The 26,935-nt window shown below is 40.0% G+C and overlaps 1 protein-coding gene across 3 annotated transcripts in view; it reads right to left on the reverse strand.

The window, feature by feature from the left end:
• Positions 1–26,935, reverse strand: part of phkb (phosphorylase kinase, beta) — a 54,134-nt gene that overhangs the window by 22,667 nt on the left and 4,532 nt on the right. For all 3 annotated transcript variants that reach the window (XM_030764628.1, XM_030764630.1, XM_030764629.1), the window contains exons 3-14: positions 24,543–24,681; positions 23,426–23,525; positions 19,628–19,735; positions 18,482–18,562; positions 16,305–16,420; positions 14,004–14,067; positions 10,402–10,497; positions 9,471–9,668; positions 5,717–5,774; positions 5,435–5,512; positions 4,284–4,442; positions 3,516–3,610 (exon numbers count right to left, since the gene is read on the reverse strand). In XM_030764628.1, coding sequence (XP_030620488.1) covers positions 3,516–3,610; positions 4,284–4,442; positions 5,435–5,512; positions 5,717–5,774; positions 9,471–9,668; positions 10,402–10,497; positions 14,004–14,067; positions 16,305–16,420; positions 18,482–18,562; positions 19,628–19,735; positions 23,426–23,525; positions 24,543–24,681 — 1,292 coding nt within the window. The remainder of the gene's footprint in view (positions 1–3,515; positions 3,611–4,283; positions 4,443–5,434; positions 5,513–5,716; positions 5,775–9,470; positions 9,669–10,401; positions 10,498–14,003; positions 14,068–16,304; positions 16,421–18,481; positions 18,563–19,627; positions 19,736–23,425; positions 23,526–24,542; positions 24,682–26,935) is intronic.

Consider the following 26,935-nt stretch of genomic DNA (forward strand, 5'->3'; position numbering starts at 1 on the left):
TTGTTTCAGCCAATTATCACTTTGTATACATTCTTTCATAGCTAGTTATTCAATTCAACATTCAGTGATTTTTTTTGAGGATGATTCAATGGTGCTTTTGGCGGCAAATCCACACTGATAACGAACGTTAGCAAGGGACTCATGACAGAAGTAGGAAAATAGTAAGCATATTCTCACATGTTAACCATGTAAGAATATGTTTAGGTTCATACCTCATCTAACTGGCCATGAGAACAGATGGGAATGTCACAGCCTTGTTTTGCTTGCTCTATAAACATAACATTCAGTGGACATTTCTCATTGGTACTGAATAGGTTGAAAGCAGGTGGACTGCTAGAGTAATGTCACTAAAGTACTGCTGCACTGGCATTTTGACTGAGGGGTCTGTCCAGCCAGGGCGCGGGCGACGCACTTTACTTGTCACCAAACGTGAATGATGAGTCATTTACTCTGCGTTCAGGTAGTGTTTCCATCATCGTCCAAGCATCATGAGCAACTCTCCAATGCTCACTCCTCCGCAAAGACGCTGGCAATGTACCAACTCTCCACTATTCCACGTTTCACTTGTTAATTTATCTATTTTTGTTACATATAGGTTTTAAGTTATAAGTTCTAAACCAACAAATCTATAATTGATTACTGCATGCTTTTATCAAAATACACCTGAACTGTGTCTATGAGGAAATGCATTTTTATTAGTCCTGTTGGATTAGGGGTATTCCTGCCTTTCTGATTTGATTCATACCTACAGAACATCACAGTGAAGCACTTCAGACACACTGCAATAATCCCATGTGATGCACAGAAGGGGAAAAAAACCCCAAAATCCTTGAGTTCAAAACTGTCTGGGTCATGACCTTGAAGCACTTGTGCGACTGTAAGTTCACCATATGGGAAACTGTAAGGTGTGCTGACATTTGGAACACACAGATCAGTTGTTACATGTGTCATCAAAGTCTCCAAAGCTTCTTGGAATCTTCCTGTCTGAGTCACTACTTTGAAATACTTATGAAAGTCTGAAAACTACGAACTCAGCCAAGTCAGCTGCTAAGGTGTCCTGACAAGAGTCAGATTCAGATTCCTGCTAGACTATCTAGATGATTCTCTCTTCTTTGTCGTCTCTCTTTTCTTTCTCACTCTGTCTATATGAAACAGTTAATTTGTGGTTCCTTTCTGTGAGACAGCCAGCAAAAGGCCTTTCACTCTAAGACCGTATCTAAAAACTGCATGATGCGTAAATGAGAGAGAGAGGGAGAGAGAGAGAGGGAGAGGGAGAGAGGGAGAGAAAGCGAGCGAGAGAGAGAGAGAGAGCGAGAGTGTGTGAAAGAAAGGCAGTGTCTCTTGGACAACCAGTACTGGAGAAATTTTCCATTAACCTTGTTCAGGGCTCCTGCACACACACAGAATTACTCACTTGTACTTACAGAGAAAGCCACTTCAGGTGTAAGAAAGACCAGAGAGAACTGCATGAAGTAGGGGAATTGCGTGTGTGTGTGTGTGTGTGTGTGAATCTGCATGCGTGTGCATGAGCTTGCATACTACGTGCTAATCTCACATACCTGTTATGACAGCACACCAGTGCTGCAGACAAAACACTAGTTCTGTGTGTTAGCATGGGAAGATACGAATACCTGCTGTTTCAGAGTGTGTCTGCATTTCTGGTACATATGTATTTGTGTCAAAGTACATATGTTCAGTGAAAGTCACACTCTGGCTCCAGCAGCGTGTGTTAACATGGCCATGTGCATTGAGAAAATCCCTTGGGTGTATTTGATCTGACTCAACTTAAGACATAACAACATTCATGACGACCCATGTGGAACTAACCAAAGAGAGCTTCCACGTCCTCCTTAAACCGCTGCCTCAAATTTGTATTCACCTCCTAACAGGCAGCCTCCTCAAACCTCATCTCCAAATAATATAGTCCAAGTCATAGGATTTCTGTTGGAATGCATCAGATTTCATGTGTCAAATAGAATATGAAATATATGGTTATTTAATACTGTCTCCACGTATCTATATTGCCTCTAACTCATGCATATCATGAGGAAATCAAAGTTCAACAGTTCAAAGACTGTTTCTCATATTTATAAGGTAAAAATAAATAAATTAATAAATGTCATCACCGCTTCTTAGAGTGCCTTTGCTGCATTGCTGAACAATCATTTCTAAATTTAACCACGTAGCTCTGTAGCTCTGGATTGGGGAAGCAGTGCAGATTTGTCAGAGAGAGGGAAAGGGCCTCAGTGTTTCCTGAAAGGCAACTCAAAGCTTAAGCCACATTAGGGGCTGTTTTCTGTACTCTTGTTTCTAATGCAACAGCCAGAAACTGCGATGTCTGTCTCATTAGGCACGGGAACGTAATGAAGGCAAGTGAGGCATTTTTAAGACATAAACACAATTAGACTGCAGCAGTCTCTCTGACACGCACACTAGCATGCATTCAAACCAATATACACACAAACGCACACACACACACATGTTAACAGACACGTAAGCACTATGCAATTAGCAAAAAAAGCTCATGGGTGTACTCATTGAATGCCCACACATACACACACACACACACACACACACACACACAAAGTGAGGTCATTTTATGAAACAAGAGCGCCGGGAGTAGTGCTCCACACATTCTCCTGCATAATGAAATCGCACCCCATGGAGCCGTAGCGCCTCCCCTGCTCACCCCCCCCCCCCCCACCTCCCCCACGTTGCACTTCAGCCCTGGCTCTAGAGTGAGCCGCTCCGCTGACTTCCATCCTCATGAATAAAACAAAGACTTCTCATGGTTCTTCATTGAGGTGAGTCAGACACACGCTGGAGGAACACTGAACCACAGCAAAATTATGAGGACGTCACTTCTCCTCACCTCACCTGTTTGCCTCCTGCATCAAGCCTAAAGCACCCCTCACATTAACTCGGCTCCTGAACACACCGCAAACACGTTCCTGACAGGTAGAGACAGGCTTTACATATTTTAAGATAGAATAAATTTAAAAAAAAAAAAAAATCTTGCTAAAGTGTGCATATAAAAGAGCTTAGCTTAGAGCAGATGCACTATAACAAGGCTACTGATGAGCTGTGTTCTGACAGCTTTAAGGCACTGCAAGACAGCTTAAATTGACTGGATCTGGAAAAAAAACAAAAAACTGACAGACATTGCATTCAGCACCTTACAAGTAAAGACTAGCGTTTGAGTGCAGATGAGCTACTAGGCTATGGTTGTCATTATGGAACAGCCTTGGTTTTAAGTGGATCAACTCAGTCTTTGCAAACAGCTCCACTATGGAAGTCAATATGTACCAATATGTGGTAGAGCAAGAGTGATGTCTGCGTGGACGGGCGAAGCGTTTGTTGAGTTGAACGCTCATATCCAGTAAGTTATATGTTCTGAGCCTGAGCGAGATAGCCATGAGATCAGTGTTTTATATATAAGTGAAGATCTGGGATGTCAATACATGCCATGAATGAAACACATGGGAAACGGGGAGGTAGGTATCTTAGCAACGCACCTGGTTGGAGTATCTCATACTGACATTCCTCTGGTCCTCACGTGGTACGTAGCGGCGGATGGGGTCGATGTCTTTCGGGCTTATCAGTCCATCCACTGAAGAACAACCAAAGAGATGAAAGTGAGCTCATCTCTCTATTCTCCTCTCTCTCACCTAAAGCTCTGATTCGTTTAGGAATGTGAGGTCACAGTGAGATTATGGATCAGGCTCAGCTAGCGCTTTGGAGAAATGTAAAACCTATGCCTTTCCTCGGACTATCTATTGACTGTATGTACTACAGTCTTTCACATTTGCAAAAGTAGCAGTAAATATAATGGGAACGTTAGAGCAATTCAGATTCCTTACAGTTTATAGTAATATATGAGTACTTTGCATAATGTTTACACAATATCCAGAATCACTGTGTTACAGCTTAATGCGACTTGTTTGATCTCTTAAAAGAAACCCACGTTCCCATATCAAACAGCTATAGAAGCCACCTCCGCAGTTTTGCTCAAAAAATTACAAAGAATCAGTTTAAATCCGTGCTTTGAAAGTCCCTTTGTGCAGGCTGCTGGGGAAATGAAAAAAAGACCAAATCTGACTGTATGAATAAATGCATTAAGCAAGGGCTGTAAAATAATTCTTGTGTGTGTGTGTGTGTGTGTGTGTGCACGTGTGTGTGTGTGTACACATGTGTGTGTGTGCGCATGTGTGTGTGTGCGCATGTGTGAACTCAGTGTGACCCCTGTGCTGGGTAGGGTCTGTGAGGACAGAGCTGAAACTGACCCAGCAGTTTGGCGATGTTAAACAGAGCCTGGCCCCAGAGAAAAAACATGCCATCACGCCCCGAGTTGCTAGGGTATCGCTTCTGGCTGCCTTGCTTTTTCTGCTCAGCCTCCACAAAGTCCGCTGGAACATAGTAGTACTTAGGGATAACAGCATGCCCTACAGATAGAAAAAAAAGAAACAAAAATAAACACACTGTTTACACTTTCACACTGAGAAAAGTGAGGAAAACAATGTCAGTTTTCTATTCAGGGATGATCACATGCTTGAACTAAGCCCTCTTCAACAATGAGCAACAATTAATACTATTTACATCAATATAACTATAAACATATGCTGTCATTACTGACGAGGCCTTTACAGTGACGTAAACGAACAAACAAACAAAAACAAAAGAGATCTAATGTTTGCTCATGACATAAAAATGAATAAATAAATAAAACTAAAACAATCATAAAGATCTGTGAGAATACTGTCTACACATGCATATCTGTCCTCAGCTGAAACACTGCACGTGTGCATCTCCAGTCCTCTTCGTCTTTCCAGTAAAAAATAGCAGTATGTCCATGCACTTCATGCACTGATAAATTAAACCTGCCCGAAATGTGGAAATATGAATATGAAAACGCGGGTGTCTTAGTGTGATTAGACTCCATCTAAGACAACAGCAGTTGATTTAGAGGAAACCATCTGCTAAGAGTCTCTGTCAAAGCAGGAAAACGGGAAGATAACTCTCCTTTCTTCTCATTCAGTCATAATGAAGTGAGCTGACGTGAGCTTATAGCAAACAGGGTGGAGTAAAAGCAGGTGAAGCAGTGACTACAGTGGCAGAATGATATGCCACTCAGGTCTGATTCTCTGCAGGTCTGCCCTGCTCCACAGTCAGAGCTGCCTATGCCTTACTGCAGAGGGAGGGTGAGTGAAATCTGCTCCAGCCTTGTGAATAATGAGCAACACTGCTGTTGTGCACTTGAGTGAGACACGTCTGAGGAAATCATACTCAGCATGCGGTAGATGAATATGGATGGGCCATTCTAATAAGCTTAAGGAGAAAACAACATTCATGACCGCTGATAGACAGTGCTTAGTGGTTCTTTCAAACTGGCGAAAAAGTGTGTGTATGTTTGTGTGTGTGTGTGTGTCTGACTTACCATCGAAGGACTGGAAAATGACAGCCTCCAGCAGGTTCTGGTACTCTTTGACTTGGGCAGGGTTTCCCCTAAAGACCCCTGCAGAGAGAACAGTTTAATTCCATAAGTCCTCCAGGGCGTCTGTGTTCATCATTTTCAGTGCACAGGGCAATGTCAGTTTTTGGAATGAAGTGAAAGAGAGTGCAACATTCGCACTCTGCCAGCGCAGTGTTATAATAGGACTGACCAAATTAATCTCTTCACCCATAATTAAAATTAAAATTAAACACCTTCGAAACTTACCATCAATCATCATGTAGATGAAAAATATGGGAAATTCACATTCAATCCCATCAAAGAGCTGACAAGAAAAAAAAGAAAGTGAGAAAATCAGCAGGATCAGACACAATCAATCTGTTTCAAGTCCTTTAATTTAAAAAATATCAATCGGGCACATGAGCAGACAGATAGTCAGGCTGATAGAAAGACTGATAGACAGATGGACAGACAGAGAGACAGATGGACAAACAGGTGGACAGACAGGTGGACAGACAGACACACAGACATGTAGCTAGATAGACAGATGGATAGATAGACAGGCAGACTCATTTCAGAGGTCCTGAGAATTCATTTCTCTTCTCTTTGAGTACTCTGACCTCGAAATCTAACACCGAAAATCTTATTACCATCTTGTAGTTCATTCTTGTTTTCAAAATGTCTTTATTTTCCCTCTCAAAGAGACAATAATGAGTGAAGAGGGCGCACATCAAAGAACAAAGACTATGGATATGTTCCCGTCAAACAGTACTGAAATATATCATGATTATGTCCCATTCAGGTAGAGTTTGGAGTAATTACTCTTCTCTATTTCTCTCTCTTCTTTTCAGTCTTGCATTACCTCCAGGCAATCAATGGTGGAAAACCACAAGACCAAAAGATGGAAATACTCTGAACCACTGACATCCAGCTTTAGACAATCACTGTTTTCCAACAGCAACAGTTCAACTGACACAGAAAACAATTACATCTGAGAAGGTATCAGTGTAGCAGTCAAGCAGAAACTCCATTAAAAAGCCATAGAGTCACACACAACCCCCTTCTCCCTTTCTTCAGCAAGCTGATGAATCACTTGGGTTTGAAATTAAAATCAACTCAGATGTAGAGATGTTTGTGAATTTGAAACAACGATGTGTTCATTTAAATAATGCAGTTCAGCTTTGTCTTGCAGCTTGGGCTTTGGATAAAAATGACTAACAGTTAACCAACGGCTGTAACGATGTACAGACTGTCTCATCATTTCTGACCGAGATGATGAAAAAAAGAAATGTTAGCCAACCAGTGGTGCATGTGGATGGGTTACGTGATCAGGCGTGTGTAAACCATCAGCAGGATTTGTATGTTTAAAACAAAGAGTAAAGTTAATTCCACTTAACCCAAACACATTACAGAAACACAAATCATAAACGTGCATTCAAGATTTCAATTTTTTTTTTAAATGTCAGTATAATTATTTGAACTGAAAATAATAACAGAGTTACCAAAATGAAACAAACAAATGATCTGTGGAGAAAGTAGCTAGATTCTGCAGGCTGCAGACATTATGGTATTTCTTATTTTCTATTTGTAAAACAACTGATTAATTCACATTTCGTCTGCTTCTCCAACTACGTCATGGTTCAACGTATGATAAAAGAGTCCTCTTCAACAATGACAGAGAGAGACTGGCCGATTTGGAGGTATACAAAACACAGCAGTGTGCTGTCTGTCTTTTGATGACCGATGGGGAACATAATATCTCTAAAGCTTCTCAAAATGTAATTAAGACTTCTATATATCCTCTGGCAATCTCACAGCTCAATCTCCATGGCAATAAAAGATAAGAGAGGGAGATTAGACTGTAATGAAATAAAGGATGTTAATTGGACTGGTCTCACATCATTGGCATAGCAAGCCTACACTGTAGCTGAGCTGTTTCAAAACCTAAAGAAAACAGGATCTAGCAGCCATCCTGCCCGTTTGATGGGCTATATCCCAATATTTCTGTTTTTCTGTTGAACTGATAGGACACAATTGACTTAAGGAATATCACACGGACATCTCATGCATGCTTTACAGACCTCATCATGGTATCACTTATCCAAACGCAAAATAGCAAATATAGAAGCAGAGGCTATATATGACAGGTATAATTCTTGTCAAACTATAATTTTAGAAGCTTTTACAACATTAAATATATGCATCACTGCACAAAACAGCAACCCATATGGTTACTGTGGAAAGGATCTTCAGTGTGTAATCAATTAAAAATTCTTTATGCTAATTCTTCTGAGTGTTAGCTTTGGTCACAGTAAACAATGTAAATTGTACAAAGTCATTGAGCTGTACACGCTGTTAGCAGCATGTTTTTCAGTTAGTTTGGTTGAAATGTCTCTGATGACTAATATCCTTATCGCTCAATTAGGGACATTATGAGTCAGTGAAATTCTCTCAGTGGGCACTGTATTCAAAGCAACAATTTTATGAAAATACTTCATTAAATAAAACTCAATATTTCTAATAAACCTCAGTGGTAACTGTGGTAACTGTAAAGAACCCTTAGATCTTCTTTAGGCTATTGTTGAGTTATTAATGTTTCAAAGGGAATAGCTCAAGTACTTCAAGCTACATATCCTCCAGTATCCTACTGTGCTATTCTGCAAGCGTTGGTGCAAAACTACAGAGAAATATTTCCAGTCACAGTGTGTTGGATACCAAGAATGATACGCTCCACAGGTAAGACAGGCATCAGAAATCCTTTTATTCTGTTAGCAATACTTTCTCTGTGTCTGTCTCTCCCACTCTCCATCACAATGTCCTCACTGTGTTTTCTGAGCGTTGGTGTGTTTGAGTGTGGTAGAGATAAGGACACTAAAATGGGACACGTTAAATGTTGTTCAGGTGGAAAGGTTCGCCAATGAAGCTTGCTTCTGCTGGAAACAGGAGCAAACCCACAGGTCTATGCTTACACTTACTGCAGTCACGTAGGAGGTATGAGTGTATCATCTGGCAGAGTGCAGTTTTACCTCCCTAACAGGTACAAGGCCCGTATCAAAACACTTTCTCTTCGAGCTGATAAAACTGTTATTACCATTATCCAGGCTGTGAGAAAACCGTCGAGAATACATCAGATTGTCTTTCTTCCAAACGCTGTCGGTGAGGTCATCCATAAATATGTTCACATGTAGGTAGAGATGCTGTGTCTATCCTGACTATGTATTGGAGCACAAACTTTAAATAAAAATAAGTGACAAGTCTGTCAGTACTAAAAATATAAAGCCCTACATTTATAATGCCAGACATAGCACTGCCATATATAATATTTGTATTTGTGTTGAGCAGTGACTTGAAAATTCATATCAGTAATTAATTAATGCGCATTTAAATGTGTGAGCATGTCAGAAAACAACTGCTCCAAGGTATAATTTCAGTCACCACTATAATATTTACTCCCTTCATTCATGTGGGGAATATTTTAATGTGACACATCATCCATGAACGTAGAGTTGTGAGGCACCTGTTGATTTGCAGTAATATTTCATAAAAAAAAAGACTCTTTTAAATCCAAAAAGTTGTGAGACTTTAGCACATCCCTGTTAAAAGGATTTTTCCATTTCTTCATCTCTCTCTCTCTCCTGTCAAACGCTGGCTTATTAATTCTCGAAGATCGTCACAGTAGTTAATGTGATCACCTGCTCTGCGTTAAATAGATACACTATTTTAGATTCTAACTCTGCAAGCAAAAGAGTACAACATCAAATGGGATTTACTGACTGCAGTAGCATTCGTGTGACTTACATCCACGAAACCATACAAAAAAAAAAAAAAAAACCCAGCAAAATTAACAGCTGAATATTGAGATGACAATGTTTGGTAGTGACACTGATAACCTTTTGTACTCTCTTGGTTTTATGTGACAGTGATAAACCTGAGGTTCAACTGAACTCTTGCCATGTTGTTATAAACACACAGAAGAAGAAAGTGGCTGTATTGCTCTTAGCCTTGCGCTAATGACACTCACCTTCATCTCAGCAGGTTTGTAGTATCTTCTGTTCTTGTCCTCATTAGCGGTTCTGTAGCCATCTCGCAGGAAGCGCTTAAAACCATACTTGCCCTTCAGCTTGCGAACTATCTTGTCCAGAGTCTGGCTGTAAAGAGCATCATCATCCACGGCGAAGGCTGGGTAGCTGATACAGGGCAGGAGGGCAGCGTCCGTATTCTATTTGTCATATTGTGCACAAACACAGAGGCAAAAACCGACACTAGCAATTACACCAAATGACTTCTGTGAGGTTCTCACTGATTAAGACTGAGCTTATAACTTAGCCCTAATCTACAGACAGGGGAAAAAAACCTTGAATTTGATGAAATTCAGTTTGTTTTATTGACTTTCAAAAGCCAACTTTGCTTTTTGCTTACATATCCTTAAGTTACGATTCAAACAGCAAAGAATCTGAATGCTTCCTCACATAATATGATTACTTTTTTCCCCAACTAGTTCCAACCTTTCCTGCTAATACACTCTTTCACAAAAGGTTACCTGTCCCAAGGAAACTCTCCCCTCATCTAAATGACACTTTCTCTAAATTAGCCCCTGACACTTTAATATCATATTAGTCAAACGTTCATACATAATTAACAGGTACATCTGCATGACACATATAAGTCTCCAGTTCCCACTGCCCCTGACCCAGCAAACCTCACCACTCTCTCCAGTTATAAAGGACCAACATTTCTGCATAATACATTCATTTAGTCTTCCCTAATTAAGCTGATTCACCTCTTCTCTGTCAGGGAGCACTTTGCTTCCCACCTGCATGCATTACAGAGGAAAATGACGTCTCTCCATGATAACTGTACAGTATTGATGGGTGGCTCAGTGGTTTGAGTTCTGAGGTATGTTTAAACTTATGTGTCTCGAAGTAGACTGTAGGAGGACCACGTGGACTTACATGAGATCTGGACTCTCTGGGCAGAAGGGAACAGAGGGTCTGTCTGTTTCGGTTGTGAGCATCCAGGTCCACAAAGATCACCGACCAGGAACAGCCCTGCACCACAGACACAGACACAGACACAGACACAAACACAGCAGTAATTCTTATTTTTTGTGGGCCAGTGCTGACTTTTTGGTCTGATTTGATGGCTGTTTCTATTGATTTGATTGTGGGTTTACTGGGATTATCACAAAATAGTTAAAAGGGCATGTGTACAAGCTATTGTGTAAAGGCACGATAAACTGCGAGCTGCAATGAAGTATTGTCCCAGTGTTTCAGTACGTGATCCAAGACAGTGCTGTCTGAATAGGTTTAAATGTCATGACGGCTTCTGCAGGAGCTCCAGAGAAAAGCCCTACATTATTCTGTTCTCACATAAATTCTGCTGGGAACTGTATCGAAAAGCTCCAATGTGCCAGTTACATTTGGAGTGGTATCACATGTGTATGTGTGTCTGCCTTTCCGTAATGATAATTATCAGTATCATTTCTGTACTGTTCACTCTTCCTTGTGCTATTTTCAGAGAGACAAAGTACTTGATGAAACCAGTAGCACACAAGACTCTGTGTGTCCTGAAGAAGCATTCATTGTTGTGAGTGTGTGTCCTTTGTTGTCTGGTAAATGGCACTACAGCATCCAGGACAGGATCATGAAACTTGCAAACGTTGTCAACTTCTGGGCTGTCAGATAACTGAACTGTCAAACTACTTAGCTGAACTGAACTAAATTGGACTGAGCTGAACCAGGCTGTTACTGTCTGTCCCTGTTATGTCCTGGTCTAAGACTTGTACTAGGAACCTGTTTACACAACACCAATTAACTCTGTGCTTAACTGCTATTTGCACAACCTAGGACCACTTACACTATACTATTTGTACAACATACTATTCCTGTTGGTGAAGCGTACTGCCTCTTGTCCTCATTACACTCCCCTGTGCAACACATTATACTGCACTGTTATAATGAGCTGTGTATGCTGTATTCTACTGTATAGTATTTACAATACAGGTTGTAGAGCTTTTAAATTAATTTTGTACTGTCTGTATAATATATATGTTAAATGTGTCTACACACTTTATGTCTAACTGTTAGGATCCTATGAGAGCCAGTAAGACAAACATTTTCTTTTATTACAGTGGTGCTCAAGTATACATGACACCTTGAATAGAACTGAATTAGTGTGCTTGCCTCTAGTACAGCACAAAGCACTCACATCACACAACAGATACTGCCAGGACTTCTACAAGACTTCCTGAAAAGTCTATGTATTCTACAGATTAAATGGAACACAAACAACAATCCTACACACACAAACACACACACACACACACACACACACACACACACACACACACACACGTGTGCATCAGCGGAACTGTCTATTTTTAAGTATAAGCAATTGTATATTCAGTCCCCAGGGTATACACTACAGAATCCTGAGCAGATAAAACATATACTATTACACACACACACACACACACACACACACACACACACACACACACAAGAACAAATAAATAAATCATAGATATACTAATAAGACAGCACTTTTAATGCCTCTGCTTGAATACAGAAGTATAGTGGCAACAAGCACTGACATTTCACAACAGTTCAAACATTATGGTACAAACTTTAAAAAGCTTTGAGTTCATTTTTGTTTTCCTATTGAGTAAGCACATGGAGTAGGCTCTCCTAAGTCATCAAAAGCTATTCAATCATTTCAACAACATATCCCATTATTAGACCGTAACCTCTTCATCTTCAGGGGCACAGTCAGAATCCCTCCGACAATTTGACATTTTCAGATGAGTACACTTCATCTCTTCTCATTTACGCTGTGCAATCCCACACATCAGGCACAATTTTCACAAAACGTTTAACCAAACAGCAACACTACACAAGTAGCACTAAAGCCCTTCTATCATTCTTAACAGTTTTTCAGCCTTCAATTTGCAAGTCGTTGTGGATTGTGGGAGGGAACTGAATGTTATCAAATCAATAAGAGACTGTTGTAATCTATTGAAATGAGACAATCTACGCTGCTTTTGCGCAGTTAGACGTGATCGTTTGGGGATGGAGAGGTCTGACTGTCTGAGACTCAGCCCAAAGCTGATGAGTCACTGAGGTCTGGTCCACTCTGAAAAAGTCTGGAGTGGAAATGAAGTCTGAGATGCATCATTAATAACGCATCAAGTGATTCAGCATAGTTAACGTCTGGGCCTATCAGATGAGTCTGACAAACACCCCCGGCCTCTGTCTGATCATCAAATCAAAGACGGAGTTTTGTTGAGGAACATCTCTGTGGTTTTGCATACAACAGGTATGCTTCAGTCGTAGAAAAGCACCATCAAAACTGTCACAGTGCTTGTTTATGATCTCTTCTTCATCTGTTCTACCTCTGTGTGAGAGGCACGACAAAAGACTCAAATTACAGTCAAACACTGTTACACTCTGTGACTCCTACAACAGTGTTAATCTTTGGGGTTTAGTCAAAGACGTTTAACTGCAGTACTCCGTTAGGTGGATTGACTGGAACTAGCTCCACATATAAAAACAAAATTCACTGCAAAATGGCAGGACTGTCACACGGTAGGACAAACAGTGGTGTGGACAAAGAAGATTAGCTTGGGTGGGTGGAGGGGTGGGGAGGCAAGCAGTGATGCCAATGAAAATAAGTTCACAAACATAACGACAGAGACATTGATCATGTCGTGGCATATCCCTGAACCCAAGCCGCAGTATTCGGTGTCTTGGATAGTAAGAGAAACAGGAGTTTATTAATCCATGACAAACAAATGCACAGCCAGGGACAGTAAAGGGCAAACGTAAAGAGTAAAGTAAAGAGTGTAATTCGCAATACCAACCATATTAACTATGGCAATACAAGATGAGTAAGGGGTCTCTAACTGGCAGATCATTTGGATGCAGCGTAAGGGCGACTGGCTTGTTTAATATTCTTCAGTTTCTTGAGAGGCCTAACTGCTGTTATCATGGCTCAAAGTTTCTCTGTCTTTCAGAATGGAAAAACTAAAAAGGATGTTTTCAATGTTCCAATCCATTAGCACATATAATGGATGTGGCCCATTGCTGTCTTTCCTTCGCTTCAACACCAAAACAAATTAATCCGGATAATGACTGCTCCAAAACAGGAATGAAGAAATCAGGGAAGAAAATGGTCATCCATCAAACCAAGAGAAAAAAAAAAAAACTGCAATCAAGACCGCTAGAGTGAACAGAGCATAGCCTGAGTCTATGGACCACAATCAAAGAGTTTGCCGCAGCAACTCGGAACAAAGTAATTTGATGCTTTAGATTACCACACAACACTAAATTCATCTTAAATCAGACAAACGCACTCACAGAAATAATCAACTCTGAAGATGAGGTGAAAACGTTCATTTCAACATTGATTGAATGCCCCAAGAAAACTATCTGTTTGTTTGTGAGAGATTCTTAAAACCACATTAAGGTGACTATTCCCAGTTGTTGTAATGGTTGAGGATGAAAACAGAACTGACAAATCTAGTTTTAGATGAGCACAAACAGGAAATAAGAGGTACCTGATTTCCAAATAGGTTGAATCCATTAATGGCCTCCAATGCTGCTTTAGCCAACCCAACAGAACTGCAAGGAAAGGATTTGAGAACTCAGAGACTGTTTTTCAAGGCACAGCTTAAAAAAATACAAATAATAAAGGTGTCTTACATGCATCTTCCATTTCAACAAAAGCTCTCACCCATGGCCATACTCTTCTGAACTTCAAAAAAGGAAAGCAACTCTGCCATGTTGTTCTTACACCATTCACAAGAGCAAAGCACAACGAAAACCTCCTTCATGAGTATTTGATATACCTCGTAGTAGAAACATGTTCAGCTGCACTAAGCAAAGCAAAATCAATAGTGAAAATAGCAAAAATTAAGGTAGAGGAAAGTAATGGGGTAATTGCAAAAAAAATGAGGGAATGGTACAGTAATAGGGCAATTCTGTGTAGAAATGACCACTGCCAAAACCCAAGATTCTTCTAACTCCTACCTCTTCCTGTGCTCCAACAAAACCATCAGCTATCATCCCAATCAAGCTACATGAGGCTTTTTGAAGCACTATTGATTTAATGTCACAACAGAAAGCAAACCTGCACTGGCATAAAGGTAAAAGCTGTCAACACCTCTGTCTGAACATGTTGCTTCTGCAGGAACTGAAGGAAAAAAATAGTCTGGATTAAGATGAAATTCTGGAGAAAATCAGAACCAAAACTGGACTGTGGGTGCTTGGAGCCTCATCCTTTAATTAAAAAAAATTACACTTCGTATCAGCCCTAAGAGTAATTTTTTAATGAATGATTGATTATTGACAACAATCACTCTCACATTTTTAAGAGCTGTTCCTGGACATTTCCTAGGTAATAATGACTAACTAGATCGTGAATTTCAAGTCAGTGTGGCAATCAATACAACTTAATTTGAAGTAGTACAAAGAAGATTGTTCTTTCTATACATAAATGCTTACTTACTTTATTTTACAGTTACATTGTTTTATTTATTTATTTGTTGGTTTTATTTAGTTAAGAGGTTTTAAACTCAGAGAGACCAGAGTGGCTCAAAGGCCTCTGGGAGTTTCGGAACTCAAGCCTGAAACATTTGGCTAATGTTCAAGCCCATCTAAAAGTGATGACTCTCACACTGGTATAAAATGACTTCCATTTTCTTTGTACTTCGGCAGAGTATGCTGATTTAAGAGTCATAGACCATACATTTATCACTAATCTCATTCTGGCCCTCAGCCTACAAAGCCTCAGTTACAGCCAGCCTGACAAATGTATCTGCCTGGACTCATGCTAAATTTACTTCCCTATTACTCCTGTATATGACTCTTAAAGCACACTGCTGTTTGATAATACATGACTCATTACATATTTGCAAAAAATAGTTTCATTCAAATTAGATATGGTGTTAAGCACATTAAAATATCTTTACATTTGCATTTATATTAGGACCACGAGACATCTGCATTTATTTCTTGGATGAAGTGTTTAATTTCTAGAGGCAGTGAGTAGATCTGATAACCATCAACTGTGGCCATACACAATGCAAATAAATAAAGATGTTTAAAAATAGAAGAAAAAAAAGCAGATGTCAGAACACCTTCTCCTCATTAGTCATCTCTAAATGACTGAATCTTCCATATAAATGTTTTGCTCACAGTAAAAGGCATCTCATGACGTGGTCAATACTCTAATTGTCTCTCTGTGGAGATGCCATGTTCCGGAGAGATAAGAAAAAGGTTACGGAGAGTCGTTATTAAGCTCTGCAGCAAAAGAGAGGCAGAGTCTATCTTCAAGTGGGGAAAAAAAAAAGAAAAACAGATATCATTCCTTAGAATGAAAACCTCCACAGGCCATCTTTTTTTCTTCTCCTACACCCTCTGAATGACTTCTGGCCAGGCCAGATATGACCCTCCTAATGTTAACTTTCACAGTGAGTGTCCACTCTCTGCTAGACTGGCCCTATGGTGCTGAAATGGGCTTGCACTCCTAGCCGGGCGAATATGAGTTTCCTGCACCTTCCATCACTTCTTTAAGATGAATCTTATTTATAGACTCCGCAAATTCACACCTCACCTACCAAACTGCATTACTTTCTCAGCACAGGTCCCAGTAGTGTCTGACACTTGAGTGGACCAACAACGAGTGTGAAAGCAAGTAGTGTTGGTGCAGCCCTTTGGTATAAAACATGTTGTGTAGAACAATATACATTTCATTCCCTAACATAGATTTGCCGATAAAACGAAAATACAGAATTTTGCGTTGATCAATACCTTAATGCAGCCTTATGTTTTAGAAGCAAGGGTGTGTTGAGACTCACCTGGAGTGAAGCTCAGTACTGCCATTGTTGTATTTACTGCCTCTCTCCCACATGCCAAAGTCAGGCACACGATAGGCTCTCTCCACACAGAACACCAGGTTCTGAATGAATGACACCTATAAAGACAAGGACATGTCAGCACTCCACCTGTCTCAACTCTGCATTAACTATTACTACTCTCTATTACGGCATTCTACAGTCAGTTATTTTATTTATCTCTTTATTTGGTTCTACTATCTCTGTTTATATCTGCATATTTACATGACTCTAGTTTGTACATTTAAGAGTCATCTGTTTAGACCCCAAAAAATCAGCCATGAATAATGATCAGTAGCGTAACGCGTCTTAGAACAAGCGAAATGATCCATTGTTAACGTGGGTGGTACCGTCAACATCATAAACCAAGAGCAGTGTTGTGTTGGGACTATTTCCCTATTGTAAGTGTGGAATCAGGCCACAGGAAAAGCACAGCACAAGAATGATGACTTTGTGGCACGTAAATGAGAAAACGTGGAAACACCAGGGGGAGACGTGACTGACAATGGTTTTAATTTAACATGAAGAAAGCGGAGAGCCCCTAAAGCGCATTAAAATGGGGCACGGAAGAAGGAAGGACAAGTGGAGGTGGAGAAGGAGAGAGGGGGGAAAAAGAGAGAAAGATGGCTTGGGCTCTTTCATTTTAGGCTATAGGAATATGATTAATGTAGAGAGATTTATGATATCTTAATGAGCACCACTGGCCCGGCTGCTAGCACCCCCCCCCCCCCCCCCCCCCCACACACCCCCCGTCTCTGCTTCCATTTTACAACAAAACACATGCTCCTGCTATTTCCAAACTCTCTCTCTCTCTCTCTCTCTCTCTCTCTCTCACGCACAAACACAGACACACATTCCCACAAATATGTTGAGAATGATCTAGATAAAAGTATGCATCCCAGTGGGTTACGTTAGAGAACGCAACTAAGAGCCAATGCTTCAGTAATTGGACTACAAAATAATGCACTAAAGCCATGGACAAGAATAATATAAATTAAACTTCATCTCCTTATTCATTCAGTTTTGCATTAATAAATAAATGGAACGGCTCATTCAATCCACACTCATGCTTTTTTTTTTAATTGTATTATGCAGCCCAGTAGGCAGTGTTTAAACTTGTCAATTAGGCCTGTTTTGCAGAGCACTAAGACTCATAAAAGATGTGTTAAAAATTTGTTAACCTTTGGTAGGGAAAAAAAACATTTTGTTAGGTGGGGCTGCCTACTCTGTAAACAGAGTATAAGTAAACAGTAATTGCCTTGCAACAAAATGCTGAAGAGGAAAGGGCCTTTCTGAAGATAAGCCAAACATGCTGGGATGAATAAAAGTAGCAATTATTCTAAAGACAATGATTTCACAGCGGAGTGTTAAGTAAATCTCCCTGCGAGCACACGGCAGGAATAAAAGATAGAATTAATGAAGTCCACAGTTCCCAGAGGGCTGGAGGAACAGCTAGCAAGAGAGATTAAACAACTATTACAACAAACAGTAACCAAATCCCTGCCTCTACTACTGTAAAACTCACTGAATCTAACATGAGACTCCAAGCAACTATTAACTCCATAACCACTTCTCAGCTACACCATCACGTGAGAGCCTGAGGGAGTGTGTGGAACATTCGGCTTTGTGAGTTTCACATTGAAAATGAATATCTGTAAAATACCGAGTAAAATTACAGACATCAGTTATCGGGTCTGCGGCAGAACTGTGAAAGTGCTACTTTTGGATGAAACCGATTCAGTTCAGTTTAACTGTGATTGAGAAGGGCTATTTTTCAAAGGAATTCCCATGAGGCAGCTTAACAGAAATCCCTGGCTTGTGCAGGCTTGAGGTAATGAGTTAGACAACTTACCTGGTGTTAGGAAAAAGGAAGCACAAACAAAAATCCCCTTGCAAAGAGATACACAGTGGTCTGGCTCTAATTATAGAACTCTGCTTATTAGTATTAAATATATGGCATGAGCTCTAAAAATCATCTAAACATTTATTTTGATGCTTTACAGATTTTTGCATCAATGCGTTCACATCATAAAGTACCTTTTCTGTCCCTGTGTTTTCCCTACTGATTCCCTAACACCTGTTGTACATATTTTCTAAAAGGAATCAGATTAAGATCAGTTTAACATGTGATCCGGCTTTACCTCATCGGTGTTATAGATAATCTGTAGGCCAGAGCAAATCATCTCCACCAGGTAGAGTAGGAAGAGAGAGACAGCATCAATCTAAAAAGAGAGTGAGAGAAAGAGAACTGTGAGAGAACACAGAGATATGAGAATGTTTACAAGATCACAAAGGTCATTCAGGATCAAAATGTCATACATTTTAACTGTTGATCACAAGAGAGGTGTTTGGGGGGGGGGGGGGGGGGGGTATTTCAGTTTGCCTACGTAGGTTCCCATGGTTAATAGTTCACATGAATAAACCACGCTGCATTTATAGATGCCTGAGTGCTGTGCATCACTTCCCAAGCAGTTACAGCCCTCAGCCCCTAGTGAAGATGGGTCTGGGCGAATCATTCCTACTTACTGGTATTCACTGGTATATATGCGATGAGCAAGAAGTTTGTCAATAACTCCAATTAAGTTATGGATTCTCTCAAAGCTAATCCACAGCAAATCACTAAGTCATTTTCTACAGACTACAGAGAACAGCCAGAGTTTTAAAAATGACTCCAAAATTGTGTGGGGAAATGGTAATTATCTCAGCACCATGCAGTGTGACCTTTCCAATAACACAGACTGAGGAAAAGAGGGCGGAATAAAACTACACTCCATTAGAGTTTTAAAATATACAAAAATGCACCTGGAAACCTGAAACAAATGGATAGGAAATCAAAGTTTGTGACTGCAGTTGTAAACAGAATGGGGTGAAAAATGCTCTTTAGGAAGAACGACTCAGTGTACTGTCAGTTGTCTGGGAGTCAAACAGCAGGTGACTAAATTGCTCAGTGTACTGTCAGTCGTCTGGGAGTCAAACAACAGGTGACTGTATTTTTCAATGTACTGTCAGTTGTCTGGGAGTCAAACAGTATCTGGAGGTGACTAAATTGCTCAGTGTACTGTCAGTTGTCTGGGAGTCAAACAGCAGGTGACCGCACTGTTCAACGTACTGTCAGTTGTCTGGGAGTCAAACAGCAGGTGACCGCACTGTTCAACGTACTGTCAGTTGTCTGGGAGTCAAACAGCAGGTGACCGCACTGTTCAACGTACTGTCAGTTGTCTGGGAGTCAAACAGCAGGTGACCGCACTGTTCAACGTACTGTCAGTTGTCTGGGAGTCAAACAGTACCTGCAGGTGACTGTACTCTTCATGAGAGTACACCTCATCTCCTGTGTGCACGTTGAAGACTGAGTGCAAACACGTGGACGGGTTTGGGTCCTGCTTAAATTGCTCCACCTGAGAGAGAGAGAGAGAGAGAGAGAGAGTCCATTAAAGATGTATCTCATGTTCCAACTCACCAAGGTATCGTTTTCATTATTTATCTGATTCTTACTCAGGTAAGTGAGGAGAAAACTGGAATGGTGCATTGATATTCCATTGGGTTATCTCATGTAGACAGATCTGAAATCTCCTCTTTTTAAACTTTCAAAAATGAACATAATAGCAATAATTATACAAAAAAGTAAAAAAAAAAAGTCAAAAAGGCACATGATAATGTGAATGACCAAGTATTTTCCAACAGGTTACAATGCCCTGGAACAGACATCAGGCAGAAGATTCAGACAACAAAACTGAGATGCCCAAAGCTGCCAACGCTGCCCAAGGACAACCACAAACTACAGGTGGCACTATACAAACCTTTATGCAGCTCTGTGAGCAAAGGAATATTAATAAACACACATACAGCTATTCCTGAAATCACGGAAGACGAGGGTATGTCAGAAAACAACAACAAAACCAAACAGCTTGTGAGTGTAATACATTAGGTGAAATAAAATCTCCTGTTTTTAGTAGAGCTTTGTATACCAAGTTGTTTTGAAATTAAAAAATATGCCCTCAATGCTGGAACCCACTTTCGATAAATTGAGTGCTAGATGAAACAATTAAGTGAGAACAGCGAAAAACAACAACAGCTGCAAAATTTTTAAATAAATAAATAAAAATCGTACACATTGATATGAACCAGCGTGATAAATGGGTACAGTGTGTTCTGTGGTCAGCAACATAAAGCCATTTGACAGTATGCAGGACATGACTCACTCTGTGACTGAGAGTACACACACACACATACACACACACACACACCACCACACACCATAACACATCAGTACACCTATCAGGGCTGCCCTACCAACCAGACTAAATTCAAGAACCCCTGCAGCATCTTTAAAGTGTTAAAAATAAGTGGCCCATTTTTGCCTTTCTCTCTTACACTCACTCTCTAGTTCTCTCTCTCCGCCCCCACCTCACTCTCTGAGGTCATTTAAGGCATTTCTCTGTCCCAGATACATACTGCTCTTTTTCGGCCTGTCAAACAGCTGTATAAAGACAACAGAGCTGCATTACAACCGAACACACTGTCACTCACTTCCATTTTTCTGTCAGCAGAGAGTAGGCGGAAGGGAAAGAAAGGGAATTAAGATGTTTGTGAGAAATAAAGATGGTTTTTTTAAACACCATTTAGTCTTCATTGACTCTACAGTGAGACTAATCAGCGTAACCGTACATAGTGCAGGCTTCACTGAGTCTCAACAGAGCAAGTATTTAGGGCACACGGCCAAGGAACATAAGGAATCTGAGCAACATATGTCTCCTGTTGAAATTTTATATGACTCCAAAATACGAAACATCCATTTAATTGCATCTACACAAAAATGCATAGTCACCAGATATACTGAAGTTATTTTTTCATATGAAATCATATGTTCGGTGAATAGTTATATGTGTAATACCAAAGTGCAGGATTTAATTTTTTTACTATTATTATTATTATTATTATTATTACTGTTATATTTGGATTGTGACCAGCTTATTAAAATCTTATATAAACAAAAACAGTGTCTCGCTCTCACAAAAGGAGGTTCACGCTTTCAGGCAATTAAAGGAGAATTTGAGGAGAATTTAAAGATCAAAATCTCTCATTTTTAAAGAAAGTTGAAAGTTTGAGATGATCGATGCTCCACTTTCACAGCAACAGGTGAATATATTATGATTTATATTATGACTGGTGGATGATGAATGTAAGTCAGGTAGAACGCACCGGTCAAACAGCTGTTTGTTTGCTTTTAGATTTCGCAATATTTTAGGGACAGTAGAATCTGCGTTGTGTCATTGAATTAGGTGTGGCCCGCCCTACTTTATCTGTTCAGTTATCTTCTGTGTTATCAGTGGGTATCTCAGTGTGCAATTTGCACATATTTGCCACCCACTCATTGTCACACACAACAACTACTATTACAATAACCATGAGGTTCGACATACTGTTGCTATTATGACATTCAGATTTACCAGCATTCCTAAAAAAGTTCAAAAGTCTCTTGAGAACTCTTAAAACTTTGGTGTATATGACTTATCATGGTAAAACTGAGAGCTCTTGAGCCCTGATGTGGTAGCTCACATGACTGCCTGAAAGCGGGAAGTGTCTGAGAGATGTAAGTGCAGATGACTTTGACAAGACTATAATAATGCCTCTTGTATAGTTCTCTGACATGACTGACTGTGTGTCAGCTGATGCAACTGTTATGCCAGACAGAAAATGACAGAGTAAGAAAGAGTGGTGGGGGAGATCGAGAGATAGGTGTTTATTAATGTAACTATCTATATAGATACATACATACATACATACATCTACATATACAGCTGTACAGCGCGCATATATATATATATATATATATATATATATATATATATATATATATATATATATATATATATATATATATATATATATATATATATATGTATATGTGTGTGTGTGTGTGTGTGTGTGTGTGTGTGTGTGTGTGTGTGTGTGTGTGTGTGAGCTATGTATCCCCTGAGATGACATACTACAGTGGGTTGGTTTGGGTAGTTTTTATTTATTAATGAAATTTTCTAACACAGGTTTATTCATGAGTTCATCTAACCTCCCTTCTACTTAGATCAACAGAGCAGTAATAATAACAGTAATTACTAAAAGTTGAACCAAAAAAAGGATTTTGTACAATACAAAAACAGGTTACCAAAAAGGAGTGGTTTTCAACAACGATCTAAGCTTTTGCGTAGTGTTACTGCAAAATTTGCTACCACCAAAACTGCTGCTGCTCTTTTTTTTCCCCCTCTGCATTTTGATGCTTTAAACCCGCGCTTTTCAGATCTGTGATTGGGATCTTTGGCTCAACCCATCCCCCCTGCACACTGTGGGTGCATTAGAAAAACGCCATGTTCTCTGTGAATGTATGAGACAGCTGATAATGAGTGCTGCACGGTGTAATTAACTGTATAAACGCTGCATTATAATTAAGACACAGAAAAGCTTTCTCCCAAATTAGGTCACGGGGGTCAGGAGTAAATGAAACGGAACAATTTCAAAAGCCAAAAGAGACGCTTAATTACAGAGTACGACACAGACATTGTAGCTTATGTACATTGGTCTATTTTGTAAAGCTATCATCAAGCTTTAATACAAGTTGTCCCAAAGTGACTGGAATGCTTTCTTCTAATAATAGCATTAAAACTGCTTTATTTTTTTTCCTTTATTTAAATGTCACTAAAGTGCTGTGACGGTCCATTGAACTTGCATTATAAATTCAAACTTCACAATAACATCAAGCTTACTCTAAGAACAAACGGATGTCATTGTAAATATTGGGCTATATTTGTACTGCGCCACAATAATAACATAAAGAACAACCTAAAATTGTGCTTTGTAATGGAAGAGAGAAATGTGATTGCTAGGACATCGTTTGTGAAGCACAGTAGTGACTTGGAGTTTGGGGAACAAAAAGAAAAAAAAGGAAAAACAAAAAACCCTGAGGGATTGTATTTAGGTCATGTTTAGTCAAACTTACAGACCAAGCAACTGTAAGACTAGGCAGTAGTAAATAAATATATAAGCAGGTGTTGTGGTGTGACTGTGTACATGTGGCTTGGACTATGTTCACTCACCTTTTTGGCCTGGCGCATGTAACAATAGAGGATTCCCCTCATACACTTGATAGCTGAGTGTTCCAGTTCGTGTGTGCGTCCCATGTCATCGTCAATGCGTCTGTGCCAAACCAAAACCATTCACCACGGATCAGAAAAAAATAATATGCTAAACAACTGGTTCATAACAAATTGAATATAGCTTGTCAGGGTATCACAATATGGTAAAGAAAATACGAGCGCCATCCAGTAGGCAAATGGAACAATGTATCCAAAGTTATTTGCAATTTATTACAAAATTTGATGTGCATAGTTTATTTGACGGTTCCTGGCATGTTCAATATATATCCCATTCTGCATGCTCAAGCAATCTTCCTATTTACCCTCAAACCTAAATGTTTCTACTGCCCCCATCAACAACACACACACACACACACACACACAGACACACAGACACACAGACACACACACACACACGCACGCACGCACGCACGTTCTGAGAGTCAGCCGATGACATGCGACATGGAAGGTAGGTAACTGCTTTGGGTTGGCCTGTCATATTGGATCAGCTTAATTACATTCCTCAGACACTGTTAATAGGAAATCCCTCTGAATACTGACAGGGACTTGCTTATAGACTACCATTCTATTTTTACTCTCTCATTCTCTAGGGTATATACCCCACACCAGTTGGAAAATAAAGGAGAGAAAAAAATGGCCTAAGATTTCAGGAAAGAAGGAATTTATTGTCCCGTAAGTCTGGACTATTTTTGAGCGCTGGTGATATCACCTTGAACCTTGAAAGAGAGGCAGCTCTTATGAGGAGTTCCAGAGGTGACCTGTTTCTAACACAGGCGCTATGCATAGAAATGACCCAGTCTCAATACAAATTCACATCTTTCCTTTGTGAACATCGATCTAAAATTAACTGGCTATGATCCAGTTCTTTCACATACCTGCCTTTTTTCCTTTTTTTTTTTTCATTCAGGACTCACAAATGGGAAGAGAATTCAATTTAAATAACTGGAGTTATACCACGGCCCTGTGATCAGCTCCCTCAGTGTTAGAACCATGAAATTATTTTAAGCGTAAAGCTTTTGTTGAGGAGCTGTAAAGGGATAGGAAACGGCTGTCTCACCTGTAGGCCAAAGCCAAAGCCCAGGCGCTGGCTGCACAGTACAGAGAGTCCCTCACTTTGGCCTCCTTACAGTCAGAGCAGGTCTTCACTGGGAACAGACCTGTGGTAGGGCTCTGGTAGTTAAGGATGGTGGTTTTAACTGTGGAGAGAGAGCGAGAGAGAGAGAGAGAGAGAGAGAGAGAGAGAGAGAGAGACTGAGTGATTAAAAGTAAAATATGGATTTAGACCGGTGGGCATTTTGTTCAAGAATTGCCAATTATTAACCCTTTTGTTCAGTTATGCAGAAAGCAGATTTCCTGAATGTCTTTCTGACTATCAGACTGCGCTGTAGTTGTGAAGTGTATTTATAATGTTTACAACTACAGATGACCTAAAATAGAGTTAAAATATAGTTTGTCACTTTTAAAGTGGAGTACAAATCATGTAAAAGGTGTGTCAAAAAAAAACAAACAAAAAAAAAAAAACAGTGTTACATTTTTAAAAGTTCTGTATGAGAGAAGAGAAAGATGAAATCCAACGGGATTCCAGGAGGGCATATCCCTCCTCTTCACTCACTAACATAGCATCGGCACACAGAGAGGTTACGTACCAGTGACTGAGAGCTGGCATGCTGCTACCAATTTTTATCTGATAACTGTGACCAAGGAAAATAAGAACCGGTTTCTGTATGACTACATATGTTCCAATGTTAATCAATCCATTTCAAGAAATCTCCAAATACACACAAATTAACATTGAGTTTAATGACAGACACGTGCTATAAGGGGATTTCAGTGAAAAAGGGTTAATTCACTGTATTTCTGTACAAAGTTTATGGCCATTTATACATCATTAGACAATTCCTGCCCCTCCTTCCCACCCTCTAGTGGTGCTCTCTGTGTTACGCATGTTCAGACAGAGGCTGGCACTTCATTTCTCTTCAGTGCATTATGCCAACACAAATGGAAAGGCCATCCATTCTGGGGCATTGTTTGTTATGAAGAGTTCAGGTCAATTTAAAGAGACAAAGTCAGGACAGTTGAAGATAAAGAGGTGATGGGGAGGGGCATTAAGCGGAAAATTAATAAACTCTTCCAAGAGATTGTCACCTTGGATTACAGTGACACCAGAGGAAGTGAGCAGAACACAGAGGGTTCCTTAATCTGATTAAGGCACCGCTGTTGATACTAGCAAGAATCCAAGCGGAAGCCAGAAACGTGAAATATTCTCCTTGTAAGGAACTAGACAACAATCTATTCATTAAGTCAAGTAATATCACAAAGCCTGCCATTAGTGGTCATCTTCTCAAGTTTGAACCCTAAAGTACTAATCAAGAGTTGATGACTCTGATATTAGACGGTGGCAAACTGAGATCTGGGTCTGATCTGAAGTCCATAACATCTAGGAATATAAGGGGAAAGATGTAATCACCCATTATGCTCACTCTTTTCGTTAATGGGGGGAAAACAAACAAACAAAAAAAAAATCACAGTTCTCTAAATGTAAATTGACTGACCTTTGAGTCTGTCATCGCACAGTATAATGTCTCTAAATCAACAGCTAATGTAGCAGATGCAGTGTGCTTGTACAATTAAACTTGTATCTTACAATGAGAGAGAGAGAGAGAGAGAGAGAGAGAGAGAGAGAGAGAGAGAGAGAGAGAGAGAGAGAGAGAGAATCTACACTGAGAGTAGGGAGAATGGCCCATGCTGAGAGAGACAGAGGCACTTCCCCATTAAAAGTTGAGTCGTTTTTATTTTTTGTCTGAATCTTAGGGAGCGAGGTGACAGGAATCAGGTCTGTGCCATCCACTCCAATCAGTCAGACTGGGGGAGGAGGAGGGGTGCAGGGGAAACGGAGGCAGAGATGACAGGCAGTGGAGTGTGATGCCATTACCACATAAACAAGAAAACTGAGTGCAACCACAGCAGGAGAGAAGGAGGAAGCAGAGCCAGTGAAGTTCCTCACAGCCTAACCGAGGCAATGTTCAAAATATCATGTCTGATATGTGTTTCCTACGCGATGCAATAATCTCTGGTTTGGCTTTGCTGAGTGAAACAGTATTAACAAAAAATTAACCAAAACATTTGACTTGAATATCCAAAGATAGTTACAGAATATTTGTTACATGTATCTGACTAACAACAACATCTGCTTTCTCAGGCAAGTTCATTTCATCATCAGAGGCTGCGCTAGAATTTAAGCTACTGCAGCAAGACAAACAGTTGTTTCCTGAAATAACAGTGCTTGCGTTACTTCTTCTGATTGCATGCAGCACTGACAACCCCACAGAATCCAACAACCACATATCAGTGTAATAAATGAATGGGCAGAAACAAAAACAGACACTTGACCTCCGAGATATGCTAGAAACTCAATACTTACGTCAACATTTCAGTGACTCAATATGTTAC

The sequence above is a fragment of the Chanos chanos genome, chromosome 2 (assembly GCF_902362185.1).
Source record: "Chanos chanos chromosome 2, fChaCha1.1, whole genome shotgun sequence".
Lineage (NCBI taxonomy): Eukaryota > Metazoa > Chordata > Actinopteri > Gonorynchiformes > Chanidae > Chanos > Chanos chanos.